General features: G+C 35.6%; 1 protein-coding gene across 11 annotated transcripts in view; it reads right to left on the bottom strand.

The window, feature by feature from the left end:
- Positions 1-24,970, bottom strand: part of NFAT5 (nuclear factor of activated T-cells 5, tonicity-responsive) — a 111,148-nt gene that overhangs the window by 11,692 nt on the left and 74,486 nt on the right. For 10 of the 11 annotated variants that reach the window (XM_005881198.2, XM_005881196.2, XM_014529174.1 and 7 more), the window contains 6 exons: positions 23,430-23,620; positions 21,122-21,294; positions 8,810-8,944; positions 8,620-8,672; positions 5,687-5,819; positions 4,833-4,916 (listed from right to left, as the gene is read on the bottom strand). In XM_005881198.2, the coding sequence (XP_005881260.1) occupies positions 4,833-4,916; positions 5,687-5,819; positions 8,620-8,672; positions 8,810-8,944; positions 21,122-21,294; positions 23,430-23,620 (769 nt within the window). The remainder of the gene's footprint in view (positions 1-4,832; positions 4,917-5,686; positions 5,820-8,619; positions 8,673-8,809; positions 8,945-21,121; positions 21,295-23,429; positions 23,621-24,970) is intronic. The other variant, XM_005881199.2, reaches the window with a different exon arrangement.

The raw sequence follows: 24,970 nt of genomic DNA on the forward strand, positions 1-24,970 counted from the left end.
TGTTACTAGGTGGGGAAGAGGGATGCTTAACCTGCAAGAGGAAAAGCATTTCTTCTGGTATATGTTCTAGCCTCCTGGTACTAATGGGCTTTCTGTTCTATCTCTGCTGGTGCTGGGGAAGCACGTAGGTAGGTTGCCTTCTGCCACTGGGTAGAAGGTCAAGACTGCAGGGTCTGGGTAGCTCATGTCACTAGGACGAGGTTTGGGTCTGTTCACCTTCTGCCACCGAATAGAGCCTTCTGTCACTGGGTGGAGGGTTGGGATACACTTGGCCTGGATCTTTCTCTGCTCTTGGGCGGAGGGCTAGGAGCTGCTAGGTCTGGGTCTCTGTCTGCTGTCAGGGGAAGAACAGGGGAGACACAGGGCCTGCTGGCACCACCAATGCGGGTGGAGGGGCATGTGCTGCTGCCTGGTGGTGGTGGGGTTGTCCCCCTGGTTCTGCCATTGCCATCACTGCAGTTAGACTGACCTCCTGGCAGACTAGGCCCACTGTTAATTGATAGGTATGCAGCATGAGGTGGGTTGACCCTCCCAAGTTCTGTATTGCTACTGCAGGTATAGGTGGAGGGGGTGGGTCAGTTGCTGTCACTAAATAGGAGTCATCCCAACAAAAGTCTTTGCTGGGCTTTCCCTTTCCTGGTCTTCTGGCCAAAGAGAGCAGGCTTTTCATGCTTATTTACTGACTTATTTTTTGCCTATGCCCATTGCCAGTTCTGAGTAGCAGACCTCTCTAGTGCCCAATCCAGATAAATGGGAGATAAAAAGAGAACCCAGGACTTGATGTCATTCTTCAAAATGTGAGGTCCCTAGCCAGTCTTTCTTCTCTCTATATTTTAAAGTCCTTTTATGATTGTTCAATTATTTCTAAGGTATTTAGTAGATTTAGGAGGGAGGAAAAGGGAAAAGTAAGTACATATTTTCTTGTCCCAGAACCCACAACTGTATCTTAATGGACCTGTAAATAATATTAAATGGCTTGAGAGATGTCACGCTCTTTTCTTACTTCTTTTTCACTAGGTATTTATTGAGCCCTTTACCAAGTTCTAGGTGCTGTTCAAGGTTTGGGGGTCAGTGATGATGAATAAGATGGACAAAGCCCTACTAGTGAAAAATTACATTTTAGTGAGAGAGAGAAAAAATACAAACATGTAAAATACAAACGACCTAGGGGTTGGGGGAAAACTTTTAAGCCAATTCAAAAAATGCAGAAGGTAAATAAGATAGACATATTTATCCATCCCAATAGCAATTTGAATTTATAAGGAATATTGGTATTGACACATTATGCCAAACAACTTTTAAAGTGCTCTCTTCTATTGATGTCAAATAATAACAACTTTTGAAACTTAGAACAATCCTTAGTAAAAGTTTGTTATCAGTAAGCAGCATAAAATGATAAGGTCAAGTACAAATATGTATGGTTAAAATAAAGATTTAAGGGGAGTGCCCTAGCCAGTTTGGCTCAGTAGATAGTGTGTCAGCCTGTGGACTGAAGGGTTCGATTCTGGTCAAGAGCATAAACCTCGGTTGCAGACTTGATCCCTAGCCCCGGTGGGGGCATGTGTGGGAGACAATCAATGGATGTGTCTCTCACACAGATGTTTCTCTGTCTCTCCCCCTCCCTTCCCCTTTCTCTAAAAATCAATGGAAAAATATACTCAGGTAAGGTTTAACAATAACAACAACAAGATTTATAGGGTAGGGAATAATAGAGTGAAAAAATATAGAATTTTGAGGGCAACCTAAGTTGTAATCTCTGTCAGTTACTAGCTGTATGACCTTGAGTAAATCACAGCTTCTTTAGGACTTGGTTTATCACCTGTAAAATGTGATTGAACTAGATTATCTCTATAGCTCCTCAAAGCTCCTGAACCTTTCCCTATCCAACCAGTAGAGAAAAGTATATGCTCTCAACTATTTTTCACACTAATCCAATTAACCACTCCTTACAAAGCTGAAACTGAGAGAATGTACATCAACACTTTATCCCTGGGTCTTAAACCTCCATCACTGAGTCTTTGAGCGATTTAGCTAACATTTACACTCACATCTATATAGATATAGAAAACTTTGTGGAAATATTCCCAAAAAACTGTTAATAATAGTTTACACGGTATACTTTATCTTATTTAATACGCATTACTTTGTGTTAAGGATATATACACAGTTGGATAAAACGAAAAATGAATCAAATGCTTTGGCACTAGTTGCTATCCTTACTCCCCACTCTTCCAGACTCTCTCCAAGGAATTAGAAACTTACTTCAGAGCAAAAGCTTTCAATATATGACCATAACATCATATTGGGCATCAAGTTTTAAATCTTATTGTAATTAATGGTTATTTATCAGACTGTTTCTTGGAGGATTAATGCCATAACACAAATTTAAAAGTCATTTATGTTGCTCAGTTTTCATCATTAAAGTATACTTAATTAAATCTCCGAAATGGTACCTTCGCATTATACTAAAGCTGTGATTTCATGGAATAAAAATAAGCCATTTGTCAAGGAAAATTATTGGTTCTAAAAGCTATTGTCTTTTAAAATGATCAGTACTTCCTAATTAATGATACCATATTTATAAAAACAAATGAAAATTTTAAACAAAGTTAGCTGAGTATTCAATTTAATTTTATATCTTCATAAAATTATTTTTATCATGATTTAAGTTGATAAAATTGTCAAAATAAGGAGGTCTGAATTTTGAAAAAGAGTAATATGTGCATGTATGTTTGCATCCTTTTTTAGGCTTGTAAGATTTGGATCAATTGACTAAATAATTTTGTTACTAAAAATTAAGTGGAGCTTTCAAAACCTTTCAACCTTCAATTCATAATCTTGTACGATAAATTTCACATTGGATTAGGTTACTGTTCTATCTGCCTGATATTCCATGAAAGGAAGCATCAAGGAATTTTTGTAGAAGAGCACAAAGTTGGCAAAGGATAGATCACAAATGTTCAAGACTTTCTTTTTTTAAATATATTTTTATTGATTTCAAAGAAGAAGAGAGAGGGAGAGAGATAGAAACATCAATGATGAGAGAGAATCATTGATCGGCTGCCTCCTACATGCCCCCTACTGGTGATCCAGCCCACAATCCAGGCATGTGCCGCTTGACTGGAATTGAACCCAGGACCCTTCAGTCTGCAGGCCAATATTCTATCCACTGAGCCAAACCAGCTAGGGCAAGACTTTCTTTAGTGATTAATTAATTATGGTATTATTTATCTAATAACATGGTTTGAATTATTTTTGCTTAGAGGTGTTACTTTTATACTGAAGCTTAACCTATCTTTTTTAATCCTAGCTAAGCGACCTTGGGCAAATTATTTAACCTCCCTGAAACCTTGTTTTCCTCATCTATGGAATGAGAATAATAAATTACCTACCTCATAGAGTTTGGAAGATTAAATGAGATAATGCCAATAAAGAGTGTGGCATATTGCCCAGCACTTAATATATGTCCAATGTGCATTAGCTATGGTTATATATAGCACAGATTTATAAATTTTCTTGTATTTTAATCACATAATCTTGGCAGTTTACTCATCAGTGCAAAATTTCTCACTAATCTACTCCGGGAAAGTGTTTGTGATCAGAAATTATAATGGCAAGCTATACTCAACACATTATATACATGAAAGCTAAATTTTACTACTGACAATAGAAAAAAAAGCTACTGTATTTGATAAAATTTATTAAGCATATTATTCCCTTTTAAATGTAAATATTTTTTTAAAATATATTTTATTGCTTTTTTACAGAGAGGAAGGGAGAGAGATAGAGAGTTAGAAACATCGATGAGAGAGAAACATCGATCAGCTGCCTCCTGCACAGCCCCTACTGGGGATGTGCCTGCAACCAAGGTACATGCCCTTGACTGGAATTGAACCTGGGACCCTTTAGTATGCAGGCCAATGCTCTATCCACTGAGCCAAACCAGTCAGGGCTAAATATTTTTAATTTTATAATTTAATTTTATTTAACTCATGAATTTCATGGCAGAAAGATATAAATAAAAGCTAGGATTATAGGAACAAAGCAATGGCCATTATGTAATTGACATCTTCATTTATTTATTTTATTTTTAAAAAAATATATTTTATTGATTTTTTACAGAGAGGAAGGGAGAGAGATAGAGAGTTAGAAACATCGATGAGAGAGAAACATCGATCAGCTGCCTCCTGCACATCTCCTACTGGGGATGTGCCCGCAACCAAGGTACATGCCCTTGACCAGAATCGAACCTGGGACCTTTCAGTCCGCAGGCTGACGCTCTATCCACTGAGCCAAACCGGTTTCGGCGACATCTTCATTTATAATGGCACAAAAGTATCACTAAGTATCATAGTTGTATTAGAAATCTGAAAAAAGAATCTATCACATAACATCCTGAAGATATATCTTTGTTATCTCTTGGGACTGGCAAAGGAGTAAATAAAAATATCAGAAGAAAGAGCCTAAAGCAACTTTTTCAAATGTTGATAGTTCATATTTTGGTCTCTTCAGTCTCAATGTCAAGTACTAATCTTATTAGTAGAAATTTTTTTACATACATTATTGTACTTTACATAGACTTTTAAGATTTTTAATATTGGGGAATGGAAAACAAAGAAAAAAACAAAAAACTCCACTCTAATAGGTTAACAAAAAAAGTTTACATGGTGAATGAAGGAAAATATCAAGTTGGGAAACAAATCTCTGCATTCAGTAAAAAACAAATATTTATTTTACAGTATAGATGAGACCCTGCTAAGTGTTCCAAGTACATAAGAGAAAACAAAATAGTAAAGTTTGTTAGGGAAAATATATGAGAATCAACTTAGTACCTTTCATGGCCTCTTCAAAAGAGCAAGGTCTTGCTGGACTAGATATTTCCTTCTTCACATTTACATTCAAAGCACCAGCTGCTGCTATTAAGAAAAAAAAAAAAAGATTAATGCTCTAACCCCAACTGAGCTACCCAGCCAGGGCAGATCTTCTAAATTTTTAACATTTCAATTGCTCTTACTGCTCTGGTTCCTAAAGCATCTATTTTGCCTAAATGCTTAAAATTATGTTTAAAATATTTATTCACCAGCAGTCTTTGATATTTTTTATTATACAGATTAGAAAATGTTATAGGCATATAACTCTATTTGTGATTCTTATCACTTATCATGACAAGCATATCTCTTCTCTTTCCCAAAAGGCAATCTGTAAGCCAGCTAGACTAAATTATTAGCAGTTTCCCAAAGTTGTCACTTTCATTTTTCTGCACACTAGAGAAACTGAATGAATGTTAATTCTTACTAAAGAGTAAGCTGTATGATAACTCTTCAGAGCATTCCTAGCTTTTCTTTTCTTTTTTTCAAAAGCCATGCTCTTTTAAAAAAAAAAAATTTTTTTTTTTATTTCAGAGAGAAAGGAAGAGGGAGAGAGAGATAGAAACATCAATGATGAGAGAGAATCATTGATTGATTGTCTCCTACACACTTCCTACTGGGGATCCAGCCCCACAAATAGGGTATGTGCCCTAACCGGGAATCCAACCGTGACTCCTGGTTCATAGGTGGACACTCAACCACTGAGCCACACCAGCCAGGCTACCACTTTTTCATTTTGGTTGGCTGGTCTTCATATTCTTCCAAAGTACCAGAAATTAATCATTCATTTTAGTTCAGACTTTTTTATTTTGACATACCTGGGTCTGGAGTGTAAGTGAATGGTTGAACATCATGAGATCTTCCAGCATTGGTCACTACATATATTCCCACTGATACTGGCAAAGTTATATGTTGGTCATGATATGGGGGAACCTTTACAATAAGATGATTCTAATTGAAAGAAAATTATAAGAGTCAGAAAAGAAGCAATATTTAAATAAAAAATTTGAAATGAAAATTATAATTAAGTATATTTCCTATAAGCTATAAAGGTCAAAAGTCTGACTAGAAAAATTATTTTAAAGCTCAGGTTCATAGACATCAGGATATTAATCTTTTTAAAAAAATGTATTTTATTGATTTTTTTTTTTTTTTGACAGAGAGGAAGGAAGAGGGATAGAGAGTTAGAAATATCGATGAGAGAGAAACATCAATTAGCTGTCTCCTGCACACTCCCTACTGGGTATGTGTCCGCAACCAAGGTACATGCCCTTGACTGGAATCCAACCTGGGACCCTTCAATCCACAGGCCGATGCTCTATCCACTGAGCCAACCCCGTTAGGGCCAGGATATTAATCTTAAAACTATTTTTAAGATAAAACCCAAATGTTTTATAATGACTAACAAGGTTCTTGCCCTGACAACTTTCTCTTATCCCCATTTTCCCCAGATCATTTATACTTTAGGCCAGTGGTCGGCAAACCGCGGCTCGCGAGCCACATGCGGCTCTTTGGCCCCTTGAGTGTGGCTCTTCCACAAAATACCACGTGCGGGCGCGCACGTACAGTGCGATTGAAACTTTGTGGCCCATTCGCAGAAGTCGGTATTTTGTGGAAGAGCCACACTCAAGGGGCCAAAGAGCCGCATGTGCCTTGCGAGCCGCAGTTTGCCGACCACTGCTCTAGGCATACTGACCTCAGTCCATTCTTTTAACACACTAAATCCACTTTTAGCTCAGAGCCTTTACAACCTGCTGTTCTCTCCCACTAGAATATTCTTCCTTCACCTCTTAAAATGGCTAGTTTCTTACCCATTTTTAGGTATTATTCAAATGTTATCTCCTCAGAGAAGCCATCTCTGACCATCCTTTTAAAAGTGGCACCCCGCTCAGTCCTGATCACATAATCCTGTTTCTTTCTAAATTAGCATTTATCACTACCTGAAATTACTGTGATTATGTGCTTTTTTTCTTTTCTCCCTCACCCTCAAGAAGGTCCATGAGAACATAGGATGTTTTGGTCTTAATTCTATTTATCCTGTTAAGCATCTTATACAAAAAACACACAAATATATTTGTTGAATAAAAGAATGAGTACATTTTGAGAAAAAACTATGCCCACCAAGCACAGTATCAGTTACCATATGTTCTGTACAACCTTAATTGAGGTGTACTTTACAAAGCGGTTCACTGCTTCCTAATCACTTAGCCAAATAGGCTTCAGTTTACCCAAATTAAGTCAAATTTACCCTCATTTAACCAAGTAGGGTTCAGTCTACCCTAATCTGGAAATCAAAGTTATTTTTTTGTCAGAATAGTGGCAGAAACATCCTTATAAGAAAAGGAAAGTTCATAAATGCTTCACCAGCAGTTACTCAAGGTTGCCACATCTTCTTGGAAGATACTGTGAACAATATTGGACGTATTCTCTTCTTTGTTGGTACAATATAGTAATGGGAAGGAACATCAAGGGATGGTGATTATGCTTTTGTACAGAGGACAAGATATGCAGGAGGCAAATGATGACAGCTGACGGTGAAGTGAATTTGATGACATTTTTTACTTAGACTATAGTTGGTTGACTCAGTTGAAAAGAACATGTGACAAGGCCAAGGTTAAGGCTTCGATTTCAGAACATTTAATTTGTGTCTAAGATTTTTCTTAAAACCCAAAAGAATTACAAACTTTTTCGTCTTAATATTTTTTGATAAATTGGATATAGTTTCAATTTTTTGCCTCTTCTAGCTCTCTGCTAGCTTTCATGTGCTCTTTTCTATTTTTATCAGCATTTGATGCTATATTTTAGGCTTTGAGTATTTTACACATTAGTATGTTCCTGCTTCTCTGTTCTCTATGATCTATACCTAAACATACTACCATTTTTCTAGTCTTCTATCTGATTTGCATATAAATTTGTTCTCTTCTGTTGTCTCAATACCTGAGTTTGCTCCTATTTGCTCTACATATTAATTAAGTTATTTCTCTCTCCTTGTTTTCAAGCTCTTTTTTCTTATTATCTAAAAATACATAGTGAGTGCCTACAAATACACACTCTTTAATACAGGTGTAACAAATTGTTCTTCTGAATGCAAAAAGGTAACTAACAAACATAAAAACACTTGGAACATAGATACTCAATAAAAAAATTTTCTTTGATTTAACTAATAGTAGGTTAAGATAATCCAAATCCCCAGAACAAATAAATATTAAGAAAGAAATGTTTCATTTATTAGCAATGCAATTTGCTAATGCTTTTAAACTTTTTTAAAATAGAGAATTGTCACTTCTAGCATCAGTGGCATAGTTGTATTTCAGTTAAAGAAACTCAAGAAACTTTAAATGATTTCTATCAATCCCATATAAAGAAAAAAATTAATCTCTTGATTCAGGAAATTTTGGAACAAAATCGAATTTCTCAGAGAGTAAACAATCAAACTATAAAAAGTCTTAAATTAGTCCAGGGGGCGTGGCTCAGTGGTTGAGCAACGACCTCTGAACCAAGATTCCTGGCTGCAGGCTCCCCGGAGGAGTGGTCACTAAGTGGTAGAGCATCCAACCGTGAACCAGGAGGTCACGGTTCAATTCCTGGACGGGGCACATGCCCGGGTTGTGGTCTCAGTCCCCAGTGTAGGGCATGTAGGAGGCAGCCAATGGATGATTCTCTCTCATTGTTAAAGCTTCTATCTCTCTCTCCCCTCCATCCTCTCTGAAATCAATAATAAAAAAAAAAATTTTAAGTCTTAAAATTATACCTGATGAAATAATTCCATGTCGATTTCAGCTTCTGACTTCCAAGAGTTTTCATCTGATTGAAACAAAAACAGTGATTTACTAAAATTTTTTTTTTTTTTTTTTTTTTTTTACTTTGTAGCTATGACTATAGCTTTATAACAAAGTGAAACATGCAACAATCTCTATATCAGTAGTATTATGTCTACTTACCAGAAACATTTTCTTGGAAAATCACTTTAGTTCCTTTCAGAAAGTTCTTGCCAATTAAAAATACTTCTTCCTCTCCTTTCACTGAACAGCTATGCAAACTTTTCTTTAAGATTTCTGGCACTCCTGCTGGCTGAGCTGTGGGTATACATAAGCATTCCATAAAAAGAACCACCAACACATTTCTTATCTAAAATCAACCCTCAATTTTCTAGTTCTAGAAGTTGTCTTTGTTAACCTCTAAATTGACTTCCTTTATTTTAAACTTTACTTTTACCCTAACAGAGAAAAAAAAAAAACACCAAAAAGAAAAATAGAAAAGTCCATATTAATTTTTAATGACTCTTGCAAGATTGTATAAGAATGGGTTAATGTCTAAGACAGTGGTTCCCAACCTTTTTTGGCCATGCCCCACCTAAGCATCTTTAAAATCCTGATGCCCCCCCCCCCTCCTTGTGACATATAATTCCTATTATTCAAAAAGTGAACTCCTATTCACATGGAGGAAGCCTAAAAGGTCATTAATTTCGTCTAAACAAGCTTCCAAAGAACATGGCATTCATGAAAGGGAAAAACAAAAGAACGAAAGGACAGTTGAAGTACTGAGGAAGAAACACTAAGAAATTGTTTAAAAAAATAATAATAATATGAAGTGATATGAAAAATAGCAAATAAAGTTTCAAAACATAATAGAGAACTGAAATGCATAAATATGTCAAAATATATATTTATATACTGTATTTTAGGCCTCTAGAACCATAACAAATGCAAAAATTCACTGTTAATAACTCATTCTCAAATTGCCCCCCTTAAAAATCAAATTGCCCCCCTGTGGGGCATGTGCCCCACGCTGGGAACCACTGGTCTAAGATGAGGTTTTAATTTGTCATCTTTGTTTTCTTATTACAGGAATAAAAAAGTTTTAAAACATGAACTTGGGTATGTTTTTGTCTTAATATTTTTTAAAAAACTTCAACCTAAAAATATGCTTATCCCACAATTCTAATCTTAAAAATGTCAGCTATGTTATGCCATTATAAGACTTCTGAGGTAATGAGTGTCTCTGGGTGGTACTGGGGCTCCTTTAAGGATCCAGATCCAGGAGTCAGAGAATACATACCAACAGAGTACCTGAACACAGACTGCATCCAATTCAGAATAATTCTACATGGAATTTCCCTGAACTGGGTGGGATACCCTGAGATTAAAAAAGAAAATGCACTTGATTTCTATTACGAAAACTAACAAACCATTACTAAAATTAACAAAGAGGTTGACAAGCACTGAAGAGCTAGATCTAATGAATAAATTATAATCAGCTTACCAACTTCCTCCTGCCAGGATTTCCTTAAGAAAATTTATTAGGTATTGCTTAGCAAATAGGTTCCAAAGTCAAATAAATCAGGGAAATAAATACTGGGCTAAGCAAAACTAAATGAACAAAAGGATTTCTTCAAGAATTTCATATTCTGATGTACATTAAATATCCAAGAAGCGGGATATAGTATAACTCCAGAAACATTCCTCCTTATTGACACCTAAGGACTAGTTTTCTACCAGAATACTTTCTCGGATACTGGTGTATGTAAGTAAATACCTGTTAAGTGCTCAAAATCTGTTCTCCATAAAATTAAGCACTTTGACATAGATACACTATTTTCTAAAAATTTAATTTATTGGGGTTACATTGGTTAATGAAATTACATTATTTGCTGTTTTAGTAAACCCTTACAACATTTATACTGCCAAGGTAAGCTTATATATGCCTTGTATAAGTCATCAACTTCTAAATTAATGAGATATTCCACTATACTTTAGGAAAAGTTTAAGTTTCTTCTCCTTAGATACTTTTATTTAACTAGAGGCTCGATGCACAAAATTTGTGCAAAGGGCTTGGCCCCTGCCGCAGTGCCCCCTTGGCCCTCACAGCCCCCGGCTTTGTCTGGAAGGATGTCTGGTTTAATTAGCATATTACGCTTTTATTATTATAGACTAGAGGCCTGGTGCACGAAATTCATGCTCGAGGTGTGTGTGTGTTTCTTAGCCTGGCCTGCACCCTCTCGCAATCCAGGACTGCTGGTTCCTAACCGCTTGCCTGCTTGCCTGATCACTCCTAACCACTCACCTGCCTGCCTAACCGTCCCTAACCGCCTCTGCCTTGGCCCCTGCTGCCATGGCTTCGTCTGGAAGGACATCTGGAAGGTCGTTTGGCTGTCCAGTCTAATTAGCATATTATGCTTTTATTATTGTAGATAGTTCATTTTATCTTTACAAGAATGTAATGAGGGAAACTGTTATGAAAACATTCACTGCTCCTCTTTCCCTAGTGGAAAGGCTGTAATTCTCACTTCGCTCACATCAGAATTAGCCACATAACTGTGTGAATAATGAAATGTGAATTGAAGTAATATGCCAGTTCCAAGCAAAAGTTTAAAGAGCCTCACATGGTTGGACCATATCCTTTTTCCTCCACTATAAAATGGCAATATCCCAGATGAGGGCAGTTTCTTCAGCCTGGATCCCAGAGTGGAAGTGATTCCATAACACAGCCAATAACATAAAGTGAGGGAGGAGTAAAACTTTGTTGTTTTAAGGCACTGAGGGTTTTAAAAAAAATATTTTTTATTGATTTCAGAGAGGAAGGGAGAGGGAGGTAGAAACATCAATGATGAAAGAGAATCACCTATCGGCTGCCTCCTGCACACCCCCCACTGGGAACTGAGCCCGCAACCTGGGCATGTGCTCTTGGCTGGAATCGAACTCAGGAATCTTCAGTCCTCAGGCCGATGCTCAATCCACTGAGCCAAACCAGCCAGGGCAAGGCATTGAGTTTTTTGGTTGCTTATTACTGCATTATCATTTAGCTTTTTAGTTTTTTCTTAGATTGTATCACTCACTGATACTAACAAGTAAGTATCCTATCCTTATTAAATATCCTATCCTTATTAAGTATTTAAATGGCAAATAACATCTTCAGCAAAGTCTGAGAGTTTAAAGAAATTGTGAATACACATACAGTGGGGCTGTGACTTACGAGTTTAATTCGTTCCGTGATGGAGCTCGTAACTCAAATTACTTGTATGTCAGATCTTAAAGTGAACGAGTGAGACACATGATGCTGGGCTGATGTTGTGGCGTTCACTGTGACGTTCGCTGCGCCAACTAGCGGTGGGGTATCTGAAGCTGGCTCGTAACCCGAATTTTAGCTCGCAACTCAAAGCAAAAAATCGGCCGAGACGGCTCGTATCTCGAAAAACTCGTTAGTCGGGACACTCGTAAGTCAAGGCCCCACTGTATATACAAACACACTGTCTAGAACTATAGGGTTAATGTATAAACAGAATGGAAATAGCTATTGGTCAGAAGCTGGCAATTACATAACCTTTTTTAAAATATATTTTTTTATATTTTATATGCAGCTAGTGCTACATAACCTTTTTAAATGAAAAATTTACTGAACTAATTTACAACTTTGTAGAGTAACTCTGCAACTAAATATTTGTTTTTTAAGGAACATTAAAAATATGGTAAATATTATTTTTACTAGCAAACAATAAGAGGTGCAAAATTATATAAATATATTGTATTAACAAAATGAATGGAAAGTCTATAACTTTCCCCCCCATTTTCAAATACTATGTGGAAATTCCACTTCACTCATGATTATCAAATTTTTTTCCTGTCTAATTTTTTCCTTTCATGTATTAAAGGTCTAAGATAGCAAAACAGGTCCCTGTGAAGGTACAATGTATATTTATCTCCTATATATTTATGTTTACATTACATAAGAACTAGTCTGTTGCTGTTCAAGATAATTTAACTTTAAACTTTTGACCTTAGAAAGTCTTTTCTATTAAAAAAAGTTTAATGGTAACCTAACAGGATAGACTTCATACTAAACAGAACTAAAGTCAGGATTATTTAAGCATTAACTGTTTTAGTTTTATCTTTAATTAATTAGTAAGCTGACTCTTGAAAGTGTTTAAAAAATAATAACACAAAAAAGTAGCCACCTTTCTGGTATTATAAAAACAGTGTGTTTATAGATGCTTTCAAATTGTGGTCTCAAAAAACAAAGCTGAAAAAAGTAATATTTGAATACTGAAAAACAAAAAAGCAAATATTTCAACCTGTCAAAAGAATTAGTAAAGCTTTTTAATAATCATGTCTGTGAAGAGAAGAAAAGTTTACTCAATGTATTTTTAGGTTGTAAGACAGACAAGGGAGATAGAAACTTATTAAATTCAGTCAGATTTACTATAATAAACATAAAATAAAATCTAATGTACATTATTAAAGAAAGCTATGATTAATTTTGCTGTATTAACCAAATTACTACAGTCTTTGGACAAGGGAAAAATGAAACAAACTAAATGGGACTACATCAAACTAAAAAGTTTTTGCATTGCTGGTGTGGCTCAGTTGGTTGAGCATCATTTCATGCACCTGGTGTACATGCCTGGGTTGTAGGCTCAGTCACCACTAGGGGCCGTGCAGGAGGCAGCCTATCAATGTTTCTCTTTCTCCTCTCCCTTCCTCTCTCTAAAATCAATAAAAAATATTTTTTAAAAGTTTTGCATAGCAAAGGAAATCATCAACAAAATGAAAAGACAACCTACTGAACAGAAGAAGATATTTGCCAATGACATGTCTGATAAGGGGTTAATATCCAAAGTTTATAAAGAATTCATACAACAACAACAAAAAAACACAATCCAATTTAAAAAAAGTAGGCAGAGGACCTGAACAGACACTTCTCCAAAGAGGATATACAGATGACCAATACACATATGAAAAGATGTTCAATATCACTAATCATCAGAGAAATGCAAATTAAAACCACAATGACATATCACCTCACACCTGTCAGAATGCCTATCATTAATAAGTCAACAAACAACACAAGTGTTGGCGAGGATGTGGCGAAAAGGGTACCCTCGTGTACTGTAGGTGAGGATATCGGGAGGAGCACTTTGTGAAGTGTATGATTGTGACCACTGCGCTGTATACTTGAAAATAATGCAAAATAATACTGAATATAAACTGTAACAAAAAAATTACTACCAGCAGGTAACTACCAAAAAAGTATAAAGATTCATATTCTTAATTTGATAAAAGTATAACTAAATAATATAAACACTGTATCAAAACAAAAAAAGCCATATATATCGTTATTGTCTGGAGAAATCTAAATATGTTAAGAATGTAAAGGGGGATGATTCTTCCATCCCCTTAAAAACAAACAAAAATAGACAATGAATCCAATGGCCACTGTTAAACCAACAAGCAGAAGCAAGAGGTCACAAGGTACAACATGAATTCTGGCATTAGGCCTTTCTTCCATTGAGTATCTCTAGATGGAGTATCAAGAATCTGTTTCCTCCCCTCCCTTCCATGTCTACCACCTTTTGGCCCCTCTTCCTTTTCCACCTCCCTCTCATCTTCCTGTTTCCTTCTACCTCCCATTCCAATTGTAACCCTTCTTACTAACCTATTTCCTTTTCACCTCTCATTCTACTCCAACTGTTCAAACTGGCCAAAATTATTATATTTATGGAAATAAACACAAATCAGAACCTTTAATAGAACATTCTTATTTTTAATTTTAAAAAGATTTTGAGGTCCTTTGCTTCATATATATTATTTATATGTTTACTTTTCCTTGCCCCTCATACACTCCACCTCAAAGCCTAAGTTCAAACCTTAGGCTCTCTGAAGTAGTCAGGGCAAAATTCAAATTCTTTAGCTCAACACACAAGTCTCTTTATGAAAGAGAATCTGCCTAGCTCTACTAGCCTCAAATCTTACCACTTCTTCATAGATATCTTTTTGTTTCAATCACATCAAACTATTTTTAATTCCTGTAAAAGAAGCATACTCTTTCATTGAATATATTTATATACTGCTCCTTCTACCCAGAATGAACTTCATCTAAAATCCCTTTCTGCTGGGTATACCTCTATTTGTCCTTGAAGATATAGGACACATTTTACCATCACTAAGCAGTATGGATGTTCTTCTTTTCTACATTTCCACTGTACCTTATTCATGCCTTTATATCATTTTATAATATAATAGGGAGTTTGCTTGTCTGTTTTCACCCTAGCCTGCTAATTCTGTAAGCTCCTTAAGCTATCATGTCTTTACTTCTAGAGTTGGGCACATTGTAACTATCCACTAAGATAACTATGAAGCTTTCTCAAAACCATACAGAGATCTACTTTTGGAGATTAAGTGGCATGTGTTTTTGTGTGTTTTTTTTCAATGAAGTAAGAGGGACTTTAACAGATAGCCAGGATTGAGAAGCACTGCATTTATACTGAATGACTGACTGAATGACAATGAGGCACTATTTTGTTAGAACACTGTACTGTTTCTATGAACTAAACTGCAGCCTTAATAAGCACAACAAATAAAAAAACACACACCTCACTGGAACAATTTTACTGCCTGCCAAAAGTTGTTGTCTGAGCCCGCAAATATGAAAAAATTTAGTAATATATCAGTTTTAAAAAACAGGTCAAATAAAATGGCTGATGAACAGAGTCAAAATAACCAAATTTAAACTGATCAAAGAACTTAGTTTATTTCAGTATTTTCAGAAAAACGACAAGACAGCAACAGTATAGAAAAATGAATAAAAGAATTATGATAAAAAAAACACCTGTTTTCTTTAAGTCCTAAGATGGATTTCAGAGAACTGTTAAACAAGAAACTGTCTACCATATGGTCCAGCAATTTTACTCCAAGGTATATAGCCAAGAAAATGAAAAACACAGGTCCACACAAAAATTTGTACACATGCTCATAGCAGCATTACAATAGCCAAAAAGTGGGGGAAAAACAAATGTTCATCAATAACTTAAGGAATAAACAAAATGTGGTATATTCAAACAATGGAATATCATTCCACTGTAAAAAAAGAATGAAGAACTGATATATGATTCAATATTGATGGACCTTGAAAATATTATGCTAAGTGAAAGAAGCCAGACAAAAAGGCCACATATTACATGATTTCATTTATTTTTATTTATTTATTTTAAATATTGTTCTTTTTAAAAATATATATATTTTATTGATTTTTTACAGAGAGGAAGAGAGAGGGATCGAGAGTTAGAAACATCAATGAGAGAGAAATATCGATCAGCTGCTTCCTGCACACCTCCTACTAGGGATGTGCCCGCAACCAAGGTACATCCCTTGACCGGAATCAAACCTGGGACCTTTCAGTCCGTAGGTCGACGCTCTATCCACTGAGCCAAACCAGTTAGGGCTACATGATTTCATTTAGATGAAATATCCAGAATAGGCAAATCCATACAGACAGAAAGAAGAATAGTGGTTGTCAAGGACTGGGGTGAGAGGAGAATGGAGAGTGACTTCTAATAGGTACAGGTTTTCTTTTTGAGGTGGTGATAAAAATGTTCTAAAATTAGATAATGGTGATGGTTGCACAACTTTGTGAATATAATAAAAACAACTTAATTTTACACTTTAAAAGGCTAAATTATATGGTCTGCAAATTATAACTCAGTCAACTATTATAAAAAAAGAAACTTCTTATGAGACAGAAAGCATGAACCTGATTGTATATAAATTTAAAATAATCAATTAAGTACCTATATGCCAATACTCTACCAATAAATTATATGTTATACAATGTAAGAAGTATATCCACTATTATGTTACAGTTGATCAAAATAAAATCCTTCCTATATTCTGTAGTATTGTCTCTAAACAATGGGCAAATAAAATCAGATGTCTTTTTCATCTGCCATATCCTACCTTGAACAAACAGGATTTCTTCCCCTTCTTGTTTTATAAAAAAAAGGAAACTAACCATTTCTATTCTACTAACATCACAAAGTTATTGTCAGGATTAAATGGGATAATGTAGTATAATTATTAGTGGGAAACTCCATTAGAGCAATGATCACTAGAGAGGAGGAAGATGTAATTACTAAGGAGTTAGAAGCTGGGCTTGGGCATGATTAGCCCAGTCTTCTTTACTCCCTCTTCTGTATTTGCCTACCTGTACAAAGCATACATTTTAGGCTGTTTGCTGCCAGGTGTAAGAAGCCTGCAAATGTGGAGGGCTGCTCTGACTAGGTGGATAGATTTATGAAGAAGCCAGTCTTTTTTCTGTCAGTTTGATCAGTAGTAAAATTGGTATTTTCATCTCAATGTCTCTAACTCCTATGTGTCTAATTCCAATTATAAGGGGAACATTTATTAACTTCCTAAGACCTCAATATGAAAGTACTTGATAAAACATAGATACAATATGAAGATAAGGTATTACCACGAAAATACTAGTTAATAACCTTTTTCTGTTCATCCAGTCTAACATTTAAGCAAAAATATTTAAAAGTAATAAAAAAATTTTTTAAAATATATATTTTATTGATTTTTTACAGAGAGGAAGGGAGAGGGAGAGAGAATTAGGAACATTGACGAGAGAGAAACATCGATCAGCTGCCTCCTGCACACTCCCCACCAGGGTTGTGTCCGCAACCAAGGTACATGCCCTTGACCGGAATCGAACCTGGAACCCTTCAGTCCACAGGCTGACGCTCTATCCACTGAGCCAAACCGGTTAGGGCTAAACATTTTTAAATATTTCATTTTGTTGCTAGTTAAACAATAAAGCAAGACTGTCTGACCAACCTATACACCTTTGGTAATATATCTAATGAAAACTTCTAATGATCAAATAAAATTACATTTTGAACACAGAATGATGACATTCATTAAATAGGATGATAGATCTTTAAAAAAATCAAATCATTAACCCATTAGGAGGAGTGTGCAGATCAAGAGGATTAGACTCTTGCCTAAATGATTAGATCTAAGTGATTTTCATAGAAATTACCATTAGAAATATTTTAAGCTAGTTATACAATGTTTGGAGAAAAAATCAGTGTGCATGAAATTCTATGAAAATAGCAACCTTAGTAAGAAAAATGAAAGCTAGAGCTTTCGTGTAAATTTATTTGCAAACTATTATTCTAACATGTCCTCTTCCAAAACAGATATGGGAAGTACACTGCAAAAGGTACCCCTTTCTTTAAAAGAAAGTACTGCCTATGTTTATCTAATCCAGTTTAAGCTGATGGCATGTGCCCAACAGTCAACTAAAGGGATAAAAGTAAATATTCTATACTTCATAATAAATGATATCTACAAGATGTAATAGAAGGGATAATATAGGTATTCAAGTAAAATCCCCCAATACAAATTTTGATCTATTTTCTAAAGTTATTAAAAAATCTAAATTACAAAACATAAATCTCCTAGGTAGAGGAAACAGGTCTCTAACCTAATTTCATACTGTAACCACAGTCCTAACCATGCAAAGGCTATGGCTACAATAAAATGAATTGTTCAAACTTGATTTTTCAGCACTGCAATTTAAGTGATCATGGTGGCAATATAATATAGTGGCTAAAAGCACAAGCTTAGAATCCTGGTCTTACTATTTACTAGCTGAGGAAGTAATTTAATCTCTTTAAGTCTCAGTTTTATCACCTGTAAAATGGAATCCATATATACTGTGATGGTGAGGGTTAAACAATATAATGCCTATAAAGTGGTTAAGAAAATCCGTCGCACACAGAGTTCAAAACATGATAACTTTTATTATTAGCTATATATGCCTTCCCCTGTATGCTGCTTCTTAGGGCTTTCATTTTTCACTTCAGACATAACCTCCCAGGAAGATACTTTTTTGACAATGTGGACATATATTATCATTAACAGTGATAATTAACAAATGATAATAATAATTACAGATAAAAAACTTTAGAAAATCATGTTTTCTATTTCTTTCATATTTTCTACCACCTTTAGCTGGATGTACCGTAGCTATACTTTAACAAATGAATGAATAGAAAAATGAAGAAATAAATGAACAAAGTAATGAAAGAAGGAACAAACAATTAAATAAAGTTGGCCAGCATCTCCCAGTCCCTGCTAAAGCAGTATGGTCTAAATTATCTAGCATCTCCTGGGTCTGGCCTTCAGAGAGTAGCTATGGTCAGACTCAAAGTATTAGATCATGTAAAAGAAGAACTGCATATGCCCTGCTAAAATTGGAACTCCATCCCAATAATATTCAAGTTGGGACATCTTGTGAATTACAGTAAATTCAAAATTGAAGTACCCCTATTAGAAAAGCTTTAGAACTCAATAAACCATCTACAGATTATTTACTCCGTCCCTATTTGAATGTGGTAGAATGAACATGGAACCTATGATCTTTAAGAGCAGCCTAGTTATAACTGAACATTACACAGAAATCACCCAAGGAAATACTAATATTAAAACAAATTTTTCATAATAATGAAAAAGAGAAATCCATTTGAGCTGTCTTAAGATCAAAAAGATATTTTAGTACTTTCTTTTTAAAATTAGGGTGTTTGCTAAGCTAAAGTATGGGTACAATAATTTCTGAGATGAATTAAAAGGAAATGCAAGATTTATAAAGGATACATAATTTGACAAAACTAAGCTACAATTAAATAACAAAGGCTCTGTAACTGTCCTAAAGGGAAGCAAGGTCAAAATATTCATAACATCCCAATAGGAAATTTAACTGAATGGAATGGGTCACGTCCATTCTTTTGAATTCAGTTATAAATTACAAAGAAAAAATGCCAAAGAAAATTATACTTGATGAAAATCTTCTTGAGTGTGTATAAAGGAAAATTTTTTCTATTTATTACTTGTAATAATACTCATTAAGGGGAAACCAGAATATATGATGAGGTGCATTCAACAGCATGATTGAATTTAGATACACACATGTCATTTACTTTCTATGCCAAGTTTAGCAAAATAAGAATTTCATTTCTCATTTCCCAATGCTATATTATAATGCTCTAATTTGTAATCAGAACTCCAACCGCTGCATATTTATAAAGTTCTGCTTACCTTACTGTTTCTTTTCTTTTAGTATAGTTGACATAAATTATTATATTATTCTCAAGTATATGACATAGTGATTTGATATTTTCAACCTTATGACATGACCACCCCAATAAGTCACTGAACAAAATTATGATATTATTAGATATATTCCCTGTGTTATATATTACATACCTGTGACTTATCAATATATATAAAAGCCTAAGCGACCGTCCGACCATTCACTCAGTAGGTATGACATGCAATGACCATCGGGGGCAGACACTTCAACCAGTAGAGGAGGAAGCCCAATTCCTTGCGGAATCTGCCGTGTGTTAGGTTGCTGCTGGGGCACTGTCAGCCCCAAATCTGCTTCACCCGCACCCTGGACCCATCGGGGGATGTCGGAGGCCCGGTGCCCGTGTACTGGTGGGGTCCCCAGGCCTGGCTTGTGCCCTCTTGCAATGTGGCACCCCTCAGGGGATGTCGGAGAGCTGGTTTTGGCCCGATCCCCAGAGGCCAGGCCGAGGGACCCCACCAGTACACATATCCGTGCACTGGGCCTCTAGTTTATTTTATAATTGGAAGTTTGTACCTCTTATTATTCCTTTACCTTTTCACCCATACTCTCCTTCCCTCTCTGGCAACCAACCATTTATTCTCTGTATCTAGGCTTCTGTTTCTGTTTTTTTTTTGTTCATTTGTTTCTGTTTTTGTTAGATTCTACATATAAATAAAATTATACAATATTTGTTTATCTGTCTGACTTATTTCACTTAGCATAATGCCCTCTGGGCCCATTCATGTTCTTACAAATGTTAAGATTTCTTTTTTGTTATAACTGAGTAATATTCAATTGTGTGTATAAATATATCTTTTTTTTTTTAAATCATTTATCTGTTGATGGATACCCAGGTTGATTCCATTTCCTGGCTTTTGTAAATAATACTGCAATGAACATAGGTAGGTGCATGTATCTTTTACCTACTGTTTCTTATGTTCAAAACACAGGGTCATAGCAATTTATCACACAGTGAAGATGCTGGGAAAATCCTTTGGCTTTCCAATTTACTTCTGGTAAACTATTTACAGTACGTCTTAAATCAGTATAGGACGATACTGGAAAACTACAAAATGCTACACATCCTTTGAATTTTAGTCTAGAAAATTTGACCATAGCTTTTAATGCTTCAAATTTTGCATGATCAAAAGCTTGAGTACGTGAAACATCTGAAATTTAGACTGTCTGAAAGATTATAGAAATAAAAAAAAAACACCTCCATATATTTAATATCTCCTCCTTTCTTCCGCCTCTCCCCCTCCCCAACCCCACCCCCCCATCCTGCATCCACCCGTCCTGCTGCCTGGCCTGTGTGGGCTGGCAATATCTCCTACTTTCTTACTTACTACATAAAATCGGAGAAGAGGGTGTCTGCAGTGTCAAAGTGGAGCCATCTTTCCTTGTGATATTAACTCGAAAAACCAATCTGGCACGAGTGCTTTTTTTCTTGGAACCAGCAATTCCTATTCTGGCTTCAACATCAGCATTTCTCAATTTCAATATCCCTACGCAGTCCACCCTAAAAACAGAAAAAAGTACATTAACTGATATTTTCTGTTGTACATATGATACAGTATTTTTAAAAAAACAAGTTTCTTTCTTTTAAAGTTGCTTCATTACTAATTTCTGAATATGTAATATAATTATAAGATTCCAATTTCAAAAGGTACAGAAGGGTAAATCATGAATATTCCTAATTCCTAATCTTGTCAGCTTTTTATTTGTAATGGGAAAAACAACAAAAAAGTAAAATTACTATTTCAAAATCTGAACATAAGTAATAATTTACAAAAGGTACTTTTGCTGTGTTATTTTTTAAATAAATAAATTTAGCCTGTCTTTTGGCAGTTAATTCAGATATAGAGGAAATGGGTTTTATTTTTTAAAATATTAGTAATTATCCCAACAAGAACGGGACACTAAGTAGCCATAAAAACATATGATATAGGATATTTAATGTTATGGGAAAATGCTAATAAGTAAAAAGCAGGTTACAGAACAGTGGGCACAATATTATTTCAATTTTATCAGAAAGGATGGAAAGATGAGTATCAAAATAGAGGTTAGCCCTAGCCAGTTTGGCTCAGTGAATAGAGCATCGGCTGTGGTTATTTCTGGGAAGTTGGCTTTTAAGGGGTATCGTATTAGCTTTTTATGATTTTTATTTATTTATTATTTTCAATTATTCTGTATTCTCAACTTACAATGTTTAGATACTATTTTTTAAATATATTTTTATTGATTACAGAGAGGAAGAGAGAGAGAGAGAGAGAGAGAGAAACATCAATGATGAGAGAATCATGGATCAGTTGCCTCTTGCACGCCCCCTACTGCAGATTGAGCCCGCAACCTGGGCATGTGCCCTTGAATGAAATTGAACTGGGACCCTTCAGTCTGCAGGTCAACGCTTTATCCACTGAGGTAACCAGCTAGGGCAGGTACTATTTTTATAATCAACTAGAGGCCCGGTGCACAAAATTCATGCACAGGTAGGGTCCCCTCCCTAGGCCTGGCCGGCGATCAGGGCCGATCAGGGCCTTTTGACTGCCGGCCAGGGCCTTCCTTTGTTCTGCACCACCCCTTGGTGGTCAGCGCAGGTCATAGTGAGTGATCGAACTCCCGGCTCCCGGTCGAACTCCCGAGGGGACAATTTACATATTAGGCTTTTATATATATATAGACTTTTATATATATAGATTATTCCCTTCCTTTCTTCTACTATAACCCTTCTTTTAAAAAAAGTTGTTATATTTAGAAAGAAAGGAAGTGAGAGGCATAGAGAGAAAGAAACATCAATGAGAGAGAAACATCATCAAACGGATGCCTCCTGCACACCCCCGATTGGGGATTGAGAGCCTGAAACCAGGGCATGTGTCCTGCCCAACAGGAAATCGATCTAATGACCTCTTGGTTCATGGGTAGACACTCAACCACTAAACCATTAGCCAGGCTTTACTGAATATTTTTCAAACATTTCTTTTCCAATCAACTTCTTCTTTTTAAAAAAAATATATTTTATTGATTTTTTACAGAGGGGAAGGGAGAGGTGTGCCCTCACCAGTGTGGCCCAGTTGGTTGGGCATAGTCTTGTGCACCAGGAGGTTGTCGTGTTGATTCCCAGTCAAGGGCACATGCAGTGCTGTGAGCTCAATCTCCAGAAGGGAGCCTGCAGGAGGCAGCTAATTGATGTTACATTCTCACATTGATGTTTTCTCTCTCTCTCTCTCTCTCCCTCTCCCTTATCCTCTCTTTAAAAATCAATTAACTATTCTTTTTAAAAATTAATTAACTAATTAAAAGATGGGTCAAGGAGCCATAAATGATCTCTGTTAAATAGCTTCTAAAACAAACATTAACAGAAATTAGGAAAGCAAACCAAATTGTAATTTTTATTTTTATTGTTAATATTGTTAATCCCAACAAATAAGCATATTATTTTCCAAAAAGCCAGCATTCTACCGGGCTTTTATTTCCCTGCCTTTCATGACAGGAATTCTCTAGCAAAGAGTAAGAGTTGATTTTAAACCATTACCATTCTTTAATAATCTATTTTTATAAACATTTTAATAAAATACTCAAAATCTTGTAGAAACTAAAAAATGTTCTTGCCTACAATATATAGAGAGAACAAAAAAATTTTTATTAAGTACTTACGCTAGTGTCATGTTGTTGTTCGGATCAAGGCCAACTTCTATAACAGTAGTGCCTTCAATGTCCACTTCTTTGCAGGGAGTTGTATTTCGCCCAGTTACCCTGCAGGCCTGATAAAATCCATGTGGTTTCACTCGACCAGAGTCATTACCCACAAACACTTGCAACACTACTGGCTCATTATGGCCTTCCAGCTGGAGTGAGATAACATGGAGCATAAACACTAATTAGCCTTTCAAATAATCAAATTGTAAAATTAAGCATTTAGTACCAAGTCTTATACTTATAACTGGGTTATAATAAAGACATAATTTAAATCCTCAAGAAAAAGAGAGGTAAAATATTTTCATAAAGGAGAGTTGACTAAGTTTCTGCAGAAAATCTTAAGTTTAAATTTCTCACTTGCCTGTTACTTGTTTTGAGTTTAGGGGACTGAGGATTGATTCATGTAGTACAAGCATGTCAAATTCGCAGCCCACAACGAATATTTTTGCAGCCCAGCCAATATAACGGTATGTAAAAAACGTTTTGCCTGGCTGGCGTGGCTCAGTGGTTGAGCATCGACCTATGAACCAGGAGGTCACGACGGTTCGATTCCCGGTCAGGGCACATGCCTGGGTTGTAGGCTCCATCCCCCGTGTGGGGTGAGCATGAGGCAGCCGATCAGTGACTCTCTCTCATCATTGATGTTTCTATCTCTCTCTCCCTCTCCTTTCCTCTCTGAAATCAATAAAAATATAAAAAAAAAGTTTTAATAAAAATTTCGTAACTTAATTTTTATAATAACCTGTTATACATAATTATTAATAACGAACTACAACGTTCGCTAATGACTGATTATTATACTCGTGTTGCATTCATTTCCCTTACACGCCTTATGCACAAGCGCACCATTTCTCTCCACTAATACCAGCAGCGAATATTTTAGCAGCCGAATGCCATGTCCTTAGTCTTGGACTGACTTGTTTGGTGTGTGCAACAGGAAACATTTCGCTTTCAGAGAACAACAACAACAAAAAAAATAGGTCTATTTGTGTTACGCTTATTAATTTGTGCAGTTATTCAGTGTCTGGTAAGTTAAAGTTCAAGAAAAAATTTTATTTTTTATTAAAATGTCCTATTATTTTATGTTAACGATTACTCATTTATTTCAGCCCTTTGTATTCAGCATGTCTCTATTGAAATAAACCTACGTTTCTATGAAAATTGAAGTTTTTGTTTTTTTGCAGCCCACATAAACTTAAACCTTGTTTATTTGGCCCATGTTAGCCTTTGAGTTTGACAACATGCTTAATGTAGTGAGTAGTAGAGGGGCAGAAATGATATTGTACATGTGACTATTAACCGACCGTAAGTTTCCTGATCCCAAGTTTCTACCATTATTTCATTCAAGTATAAAACGAAAGGCAGTCCAACTAAATATTATTCAACTAACACATTTACACAAATTGTATTTATCAAGAATCTACCATGTGACTAGGCAATATTCCAACCGGTTTGGTATTTTGCAGGGGGTTAGAACACTTGTTAAACACCCCCTACCC

Source organism: Myotis brandtii, unplaced genomic scaffold, assembly GCF_000412655.1.
Source record: "Myotis brandtii unplaced genomic scaffold, ASM41265v1 scaffold670, whole genome shotgun sequence".
Classification (NCBI taxonomy): Eukaryota; Metazoa; Chordata; class Mammalia; order Chiroptera; family Vespertilionidae; genus Myotis; species Myotis brandtii.